Source organism: Nannospalax galili, unplaced genomic scaffold (genome assembly GCF_000622305.1).
Source record: "Nannospalax galili isolate Female #2095 unplaced genomic scaffold, S.galili_v1.0 scaffold83, whole genome shotgun sequence".
Classification (NCBI taxonomy): Eukaryota; Metazoa; Chordata; class Mammalia; order Rodentia; family Spalacidae; genus Nannospalax; species Nannospalax galili.
Window position 1 is genome coordinate 904,844 of NW_008352659.1, and position 9,499 is coordinate 914,342.

General features: G+C 47.2%; 1 protein-coding gene across 2 annotated transcripts in view; it reads right to left on the bottom strand.

Annotated features, from left to right (window-relative positions):
- Positions 1-9,499, bottom strand: part of Sh2d4b (SH2 domain containing 4B) — an 88,376-nt gene that overhangs the window by 25,980 nt on the left and 52,897 nt on the right. For both annotated transcript variants that reach the window (XM_008849816.2, XM_008849817.2), the window contains exon 6: positions 7,434-7,558. In XM_008849816.2, the coding sequence (XP_008848038.1) occupies positions 7,434-7,558 (125 nt within the window). The remainder of the gene's footprint in view (positions 1-7,433; positions 7,559-9,499) is intronic.

Here is a 9,499-nt window from a genome sequence, read left to right on the forward strand (position 1 = left end):
TAAATAGCCTATGTTACACCTAATGGCTTTTTTAAAGTACTTCAAGATGAGGGTCATATTCATAATGAAAGAAATTTTGGACTTTTGCTTTTGTGGGGTGAGGAGCTAAATTAGTATCATTTGCCTACTGTGCAGTCACTTGATGTCATCTTTTGCTTCTTTCTGAGTGACAAGATTGATTTTAATGATGTTTGAAGTCTTTGATGTATACACCTCCCAGTGTTCCCCTCCCAAGACCGCCATGTTGATTATTCCAATAACAGAGGTAGCATTGATCATATGCCAGGTATGTTCTGACTGCTTTGTAAAAGTCAATACATGTAATCTCTGAACAAGACCAGGTATTGTTAGTTCCCCGTGCCTGGTTTCTGTTTGACATACATTTTTAGCACTTGAGTTTGCACTCCCAAGATCCCAGCAAGTCTTCCTGGGATCCTCCATCTCTCAACAGAAATATCCCGAAGCTTCCCCATGGCTCCTCCTCTCCCACTGATCTTGCAAGCCAAAGACAAGCACCTTACTAGCTCACTCTCTGCTTCTGGCCTCAGAAGCTCTAGCTCCTGAGAACAGTCCCAAAGAACACACAAGGCATCCTCACATAGCCCCTCAAGCCAGGTCGGGAGATCCGTGCCACCTCTGCTCTGCGAGGTCATTAAGCAAGGAGAGTGAGAAGGAGTCTTGGTCGAAAGAAATTCTCAGAAAAACGTTATAAATCCAAAGATGATACTTGTTGTCCCAATCCCCATCCCTTGATTAAAGTGGATTTAAGGAGGAATGGAATATTCAGAGTAGAAGAGATAAATCCCTGTGTCTTGTTCTAGCTCTTTGGCTTACTGCTAGAAAAAGGTGTGTCAATTTCTCAAGCTCTCTGGGCCTCAGGATGGTCACTGTAATGGGATAACTATGTCTAGTCCAATTAGTCATTGACAGTGATGTGAGATGGTGCAATCCAAGCACACAGTAACGTACAAACATAGGAATGCATGGAAGTGGCACATCAGAAGGATGGCCAACAGTTAGCACTGCTCAGCCAGTGCAGCCCCTACCTGATCTGTGGGTCTCGAAAGGAAGCTCCTGGGGCCTGCAGCTAGAGGGCCCTAGCCTAGACACAGCTGCCACTCAACGTCTGCCTCCCAGGGCACAATGCTTCCTGCCTCAACTGGAGGATACCTCCTGCAGGATAACTAGTGAGCCTGCTCCCATTCAAAGGACTCTTGGGAAGGCCACCTTTGTGGACATGGAATCACCACTGCTGGGGTATGACTGCCAAGAGAAATAGAGAAATGAGCAAAAGGCAGGCGCAACCCTCAGCCATCAGACTCCCAAAGCACCCATTGGGTAGCCAGCCCTGCACCTGGTCAAGCTTCCTAATGTCCCTGACCATCGAATGTACACTGAAGGTTTGATAGGTGCAAGGCCAGTGGTCCTGTAACACCAGCAGAACTTGAGCTCAGAAACACAATGCATCATAGGTAGCTAGCCACTTCCCTCTCTCAGGAGTTCTCTAGCCAAGAAGACTCAAAGTGTTGTTTCAAATTCCCAGCCCTGGACCCTGGTTCTGTCTTTTTAACAATCCCTTATTCTAAAGACAGAGTTCAAGACATGGAAAGGAAATGGTTCTGTTCCTCTGTCTATTCCACCCCACAGCTTCTCTTTTCCAGGGCAAGCATCCCTCCCCCGACACACACCGCCCCAATTATCTTTTAAGCCATTTACCATGACTTCTGTTCCCTTCCTGCCCTCAGAAACATTTGGATGTGCTTTGGTGTCATCCGAGTGGCAGTGTGCAACAGATCTGTAAGTGTCTGCTTAAGCTAGAGTCCAGAACCCAGACTCTACATCTAAATATACCACGTGTTCTCCATGCAAGAAGGTTCTTGTCTGTATTAGTTATTCTGTTGTTGTGATAAAACACCATAAGCAAGGCAAATTATAGAGGGAAGAGCTTATTGAGCTTATGGCTCCAGAGAGTTAAGAGTCCATTGAGGTGGGGAAGTACGGCAAGATGTAGCTGGAACCGAAAGTTGTGCACTCACTCACATCTTCGAACACACAGAAGAGACAGACTAAAAGTGGGCAAGCTATAGACCCTTAAAGCCTGCCCCAAGTGATGTGCTTCTTCGGATAAGGCTACACCTCCTAATCCTCCACAAATAGCTCCACCAACTGGGGACAAAGTGTTCAGATACGTGGAGCCTGTGGGGGACATTCATTTAAATCACCACACCATTCCACTACAGAGTTTACTCTGCATGGGAAAGCCATTCCAGCTTCCAGACTCCCTGAAAACTGTACTGTCCACATAGATGGGGTCTTGCATGCCCCCTTCGCCCTTGTCAGAAGCAGTATCAAGCCAGTTATACATCACCTGAGTGAAATTTGCCCTACATAAGCCCAAATGAGTCCATACTTGGGACCACCTCCCAGCAACTGAGTGAAATTCAACAGAAATCATTTAATGATGCCAAGTCCATCATCTACCACATCTCCCCATTCTATGCCAAGCCCCAAGGGCAGCAGCAAGATCACCATGGGCCATTATCACGATCATGAACCATGGCCCGTATTGCAAGTCTTTTCTAGAAGTAAAGCTGAAGAAGAGAAATGGATCCTGAATGAGCTAATGTTCAGATAGAGAACACTCCATAAGATCAGATACATGCCAAAATCCAAAAACAGCTTTTTCCCAAAGCCAAGCTTATGTGCTGGTATTTTAACTGGAAGTCCCTCATAATTCCTGGGACTGGCCAATAAGTAAGGCAGAAATAATGAGTCACTTCTATGCTACCTTTTTGACAAAGAGCCTTTATTGGGAGCCCTGTGGTCCTAGAGGGAAGCCAGCCTCCACCCTACCTGACTAGAGGGAAGCCAGCCTCCACCCTACCTGACTAGAGGGAAGCCAGCCTCCACCCTACCTGACTAGAGGGAAGCCAGCCTCCACCCTACCTGACTAGAGGGAAGCCAGCCTCCATCCTACCTGACAGGCTCTCCATTCCACTGTGCTCTGAGTGCATTTTTCCACATTGCATTTCCTGGAAGAGGCAACGTCTCTGGTAGTTGATTCCGCACTCAAGGAGACAAGTACCTGCACTGACATGTGGCTCCTTTGGGGGGACAAGCCATCTTCATTGGTTTGATTTTCATAAATATCCTGTGGTGTGAATGTTATAATGCCAGATTCACAGACAGGGAATTAAGGACACACCCAAGGTCACAGAAACACTAGGTTCTAGAATGGATCCCATATCTTCGGATCTCTTGGTACACACTGGTGTGTAGCTCTTACCCACCGCAGTATACCCAAATGTCTGAGAAAACAGGAAGAAATAGGAATCACAGCGGTCATCTTTAACCTACATCAAAGCTCAGCTGAATTGACCAGGAAAAGAAAGGAATTACACCTCAACTGTGAGAGACTGAATCATTGACGAAAATTCTTGTTTCCCACTGTCTCCATCCCCTTTGATATATGGCTTCGAAATTTCCTACAAGAAAAAGAAAGAGTATATTTTTCTACTCCTCAAGTCTGTGACAAATCATGGCCAACAACATGATGGGGAGCAGGTTTTAGGCCTAGATTTCCAGAGGCTTAGATGCTGCCCATCACTCTCCGCCACCTATTCCGTCACCATGACAGGAGCATGCCTGAGCTAGTCCAGTGCTCCCAGAAGATGAAAGCTACACAGAGGAAGGGCATCCCCAGCCAAGGCACCCAGTCACACCCAGGCATAAGCAGAGCTCTGTGCCAAGAGGGCTAACAGTTAGACCGGTGCAGGCTCCCTGGTACTGGCGAGCTTCTGTCCCTATAGGGATTCATACCAGAGTCCCACCTACCAATCAGGAAATTTTTATTTTAGGAAGAAATTTGGAGAATACCAGTTGTCCCCAAGTTTAGTTTGGCCTCAGGAGGCAACATAGGGCTGCTGATATTTTGTTTTTCCCAAATCTTACAACATATAAAAACAATCACTGTTACCTGTCACTATCAATTCACAAAAGATAGGTTATTTTAACACTAAAGCTGGAATCAAACACAGTTCTTTCTGAGCAAAGCAGTTGGCTGTCCTCCACATTGTGAGCCTTTCCTTCCATTCTGTCACAGATCAGTGAAAACATGGTCACTAAATAGTTCTGTTCTGTGTATTAACAACTTCCCCACATCCTTTATGGTTGAAGCTGTCAGGAGAACATGGAGTCAGTTACATAAATTCTAAGACTTAAATCTAGGTGCTGTTTGTCCTATGACACCATAAAAGCTGCCTTTTCCTCCATTAAGATAGAAAAGAAAACTAAAGATAAATTTGAGCATCTCCATTACACCTTCTCCATCAGCTGCCAGGAGCACTCCTGAGTAACCAACACAGTCACCAATTCCCATGTCCGTGGGACATTTGAGCAGGTGCCTGAGATGTCTTAGCTACTTCCATGATGGTGATAATGTACAAATGAACAGGAGAGTGATGCCTCAAATGCCTCAGATGGAAGATCTATCAAGGGCTTCAAAATACACAGTGTTAAAGAAGGCAGGGAGCTCCCCACGTCCAGCTCCACTGACAGGTGACTCAGTTATCAAGAGAGTTGACTGTGCTGTCTTTGGGCCCTAAGAACCACCTCATACATCTGTGGGACATGTGGAAGCCTGAGAGAAGGAAGATGCCCCAAAGGGGTGCCTCTGGCTAATGACACATGTGCAAGCACGGCAGGTGTCCAATCCATGCAGAAACTTTGGAACCACTATGTGATGCACTAATTCTTTCTTTTCCCTCTACCACAAGACCATCCAACTTTCCTACAAAAACAAAACTTCTGAGGACTAGAGTAAGGTCTACAACTCTCACAATCATAAGACAAGACTATAAAATAATCATTGGTTGGTGGCAGCCACTGAGCCTTTGGGTGCCTGTGAACTGAGGAGCAACAAAGCCTACCTACACAGTGGGGGTGGCATTGTGTGCTTCCTGAGGTCAACAACATGACAGCAGTGGGCGATGGCAACCTTGTCGTGGCTGTGTTTCTGCACCTGACCTCCAGGCAGGTGGACAACAGAGGTGACAGGTGAACACAGAGTCGCCTAAGATGTGGGTCTGCCTTGTTGAGCACATGACTAATTAGAAAGGCAAATCAACCCTCTCTCCTTTGGCTCTGGGTTTTCAGATCATTTCTGCACCCTGCGGGAACTCACATCTACCAGGACCCCAATGGAGAACAGCAAGGGCTGTTCTTGGGGACTGGAAATCCTGGCACTAACCCCAACTCTAGCAGTTCATGCCCATCTTTGATCATTCCTCCCGTAGATGCCTACTGTGGCAGACACTGGGGAAAATAGGCAATGACCTTGGCTTTCCATGTTTACAATTATATAAGAGAACAGATTAATACCAATGGTATGAGTGCTCTTCAGGAACAACAGAAGACATATTGAGAGAATGTGAGGAAACCCACCTTAGGAAAGGAATTCAGGCCTGATGTGGAGAAGAAGATGGCTCATCTGATGATCAGAAGAAAGGCCAGAGCTCTGGGCCGGGTGAACATCGATGGAATCTTGACAGAAGGTTGGACTGGGAGGTGGGACCTGCTAGCTGGGCCTTGTGAACCTCAGAACTGAGCATAGAGTTTGTTGTACATGTAAATGGATGTGGAGGATAACCATTTAAGAAATTCCCAGAATGCTTTGTAGAGGATAAACTGTAGAGAAAATATTCCCAGTGTTTAGATGGTAGTGCCATCACCTTTGTGACCTTTGGTCATCCTGTCAGTGCTACACCTCAGCTGTCCCATCTGCAGACTGTGACTGTGGCCTGCAATTCAGAGCTCATAAGCTCTTTGGGTTCCAGTAGGCAAAGGTACTGATGGTTTTGCTCAGTCAGCATAATTTCTTGCTAAGTCCTACATATACATTTCCTGGAGCCAGACCCATGTTCAGTACTTGACTGTGAGGGCTTCCCTCTGCCAGCTGCAAATCAACCCTCAAGACACTAAAGCGCTACACCAACCATGGCACCAGGTTCATCTCTCCATCTGGAGACGACTGAGAATACACAAAAGATGGCCTAGGCGCGGGTGGACAGCTCACATTGCTAGGACAAACGCACAGAAAATACAGGCCAAGGTGTCAGCTGCAAATCAACCCTCAAGACACTAAAGCGCTACACCAACCATGGCACCAGGTTCATCTCTCCATCTGGAGACGACTGAGAATACACAAAAGATGGCCTAGGCGCGGGTGGACAGCTCACATTGCTAGGACAAACACACAGAAAATACAGGCCAAGGCAGAGGCTGGTCAAGCTCCTAGGAGACTGAAAGTCTGGAAACACAGGCAGGTAAGGGTCAGGTAGGTGATAACTGTGACATAGAGGTCAGTTATGACCAAAGGAATCCCAAGCCAAGCTGAGCTAAGTGCTGCTTAGGTAAGGAAGGCTCAGGGAGCAAAGCTGGGTACAGAAACTTGACGGTCTGGGCCAGGCTGCTAGAAGAGAAGAGTTCACATGCAGCGCAGAGGAGACAGCTCAGCTGAGACTATCCTGGGCCAGTCAGGTCTCAGCTGACCTGACAGCTGCGCAGAGGAACAACAAGCTCAACCAAGATCACCTGAGCCGGGCTAGAACTGCCCAGCTGACTCAAAAACACGAGAGGAAATAATAAACATCCACTTGTTTGAAGGTACTATGCTTGGGGTGATTTATTATGAAGCAATAGCTAACTGATAGGGAAGGAATCCATAACTAGTAGCTACTCTGCTTTCTCTATAGAAGTCTCTGCTGAACACACAGTCCCATTTCCCTCCTGAAACCACGGCATATTCAGCTCTTTGGACTGGATCGTGGCCTTTGAGAAACATTCTTGAAGCTGACTTTCCAAATCTCTTAGTACCTTTTGAAAGCTTCCTCCCCTCTTTGAACCTCAATTCTTTGTAATGAAGGGATTGGATGATTTACAATCTAATGCTTTGTATTTAGATGGTTCTGAACTCTTCATTCAGGTGTCAGACAGCTGACTGACATCATTAAGGATTTACTCAGAGCCCACAGCATGCTTGCTGTGCTAAGAACGTGGCCAGGAACAAGGCTACAGACTCAGTCACCAAAATGTGGGTCCTCCCCAACAGAACCCTGGGGCCCATGAGTTCTCTGTCTTATGGGTACAGGGGTGGTGCCTTATGGGAGACTTGAGGACTGAGGAGGCTACATGGTAACAGCAGTGGGCAGGCTTCATGTTTATGTCTTCACAGAAGAGAGGGAATGCATGTCCCACATTTTGTGCACCTCTGGGCTCTTGGGCTCCTGTCAGAAGTGTTAGGGACAGAATGAAAGCAGCACAGAGTCCCAAGTCCTCTACACTCTTAATTGTGGCTGTCCTCCAAGAACTCCTCCATTTGAAAGGGGGGTGGATATGTAGACATAATCTGCCCTGGGGCCCAGAAAGTGTCCTACCATGGAACCAGGGGGCGATGGATTTGGTGTTCCTCTCAAAGCCAGCTCGGCGAGGTAGCTGCTCCTCCTTAAACCAGCGCACAATGACTTCTCTGGAGAGTGGACGCAGTGGGCGCTCCCAAGTCCTGCTGGAAAGAGAGAGAAAGGAAGAGAGGGTGATAGTCAGAGAAGGAAGAGGAAGAGAGGGGAGGGGAAGAAAAGGAGGGAGAAGAGGAAGGAAGAAGGATGGAAAAAGGAAGGGGTTGGGGGTGAGAGGGAGGAAGGGGACAGGGGAGGGGGAGGAAAGGATGGAGGAAGAGAGAAAGAAGAGGAAGGGGAAGGAAGGGAGGATGAGTTGTGATGCATTATCCCCCCCACAAAAAAAAAACTGCTAGCACTCACTTCAAAGAAAGCTATACAGGTGGGAATAAGAAAAGGATACAGGGGCTGGAGAAGTGGCTCAGAGGTTAAGGTCACTGACTGTTCTTGCAGAAGACCCGGGTTCGAATCCCAACACCCACATGACAGCTAACAACTGTCCATAACTCCAGTTCCAGGGGATCCGACAGCCTCTTCTGTCTTCCGAGGGCATTGCATGACACAGGTGCACTTACCTACATGCAAGCGATACATGCATACACATAAAATAAAAATAATAAATAGACTATTTTAAAAGAAAAGGATACAGAGATGTCTGAGAAGAAAGACATATTTTCCCCCAGAAAACAGCCAAGGCGTAAAGATCAGCCTTGGGGAATAAGGATCCTGAAGGAACAGAGTAAACTCAGCACTGCAGTCCCCCGACCCCTCCCTTTCTTAGAGCTCTGACTTCTATCCTGCCCTCTGAGGGGCCCGTGGCTTTGGCAGCTACCCCCATGCTTTCATGTGGCAGAATCAGGACTGTGAACTGAGAAACCAGAGAACCTCCACTGGCCACAGACTAGCAGACAGTCCTGCCTCGGAACTAAGAGGTGAAGGAACAGAGGAAGGGGAAGAAGGGACAGGGGCACTGCCCACTGATTGACCATGGACAGGCCCAGGAAGGGGTGAGCTGAACAGGAGCTGGTGAAGAATCTACCAGAGGTGAACTGACCACATCTGACAACTTCTCACAAGTGAACCAAGATTTTTCACTCTTTGTGTTTGAACTCAGTTCCTGAACACACAGAGAGACTAGGTCACCCATGAGCCCTGTTACGTATGGAATGGGTTACGCTAAAACACACAGGAAGGTTTGGACAGAAAGATACAGGGCAAGCTCCTGACAGCTGCTGCATAAACAGGGAGTAAGACATACGGCACTAGGGTTTGGTAACGCAGCCTCCAGAGAACAAGGCCTTGGGCCATCTTCCACCCGCAGACTCCTCACTGTTTCCAGCAGCAGAGACCTGTGAAATCCTGTGATTCTTTGCTACCTAATAGACTGTGTTTAGAAGCCACACTAACGCCATTGTTTCCATTTTCTTTCATTTATTCTTTATTTTTATTTTTTATCTTCTTGAGACAGGGTCTCCCTGTGGCCTGGAACCCACTATGTAGACCAGGCTGGCCTTGAACTCAGAGAGATCCACCTGCCTCTGCCTCCCAAGTGCTGAGATCAAAGGCATGCACCACCACAGCCAGCTGTTTTTATTTTTTAATTTTATTTTTTGGTTTGGTGGACAGGGTTTCCCTGTAGCCCCAGCTGGCCTAGAACTAAGATCAAAGGCATGCACCACCACAGCCAGCTGTTTTTATTTTATTTTTTTATTTTATTTTTTTGGTTTGGTGGACAGGGTTTCCCTGTAGCCCCAGCTGGCCTAGAACTATGTAGTCTAGGCTGATCTCACAGAGCTCCACCTGCCTCAGCCTCTACAGTCCTGGGATTAAAGGTATGCACCACCATGCCTTGCCTGTTTTCCATTTTTGGGGGTGGGGTTAATTATTTTTATTTTTTTATGTGTATGAGTGTATTGCCTACATGTATGTAAGCACACCCACAAGGTATGTACAGTGCCTGAAGCGACCAGAAGAGGGTGTCAGATTCCCTGGAACTGGAGTTGCAGGTGGTTGTTAGCTGCTATGTGGGTGCTGGGAACCGAACCCTG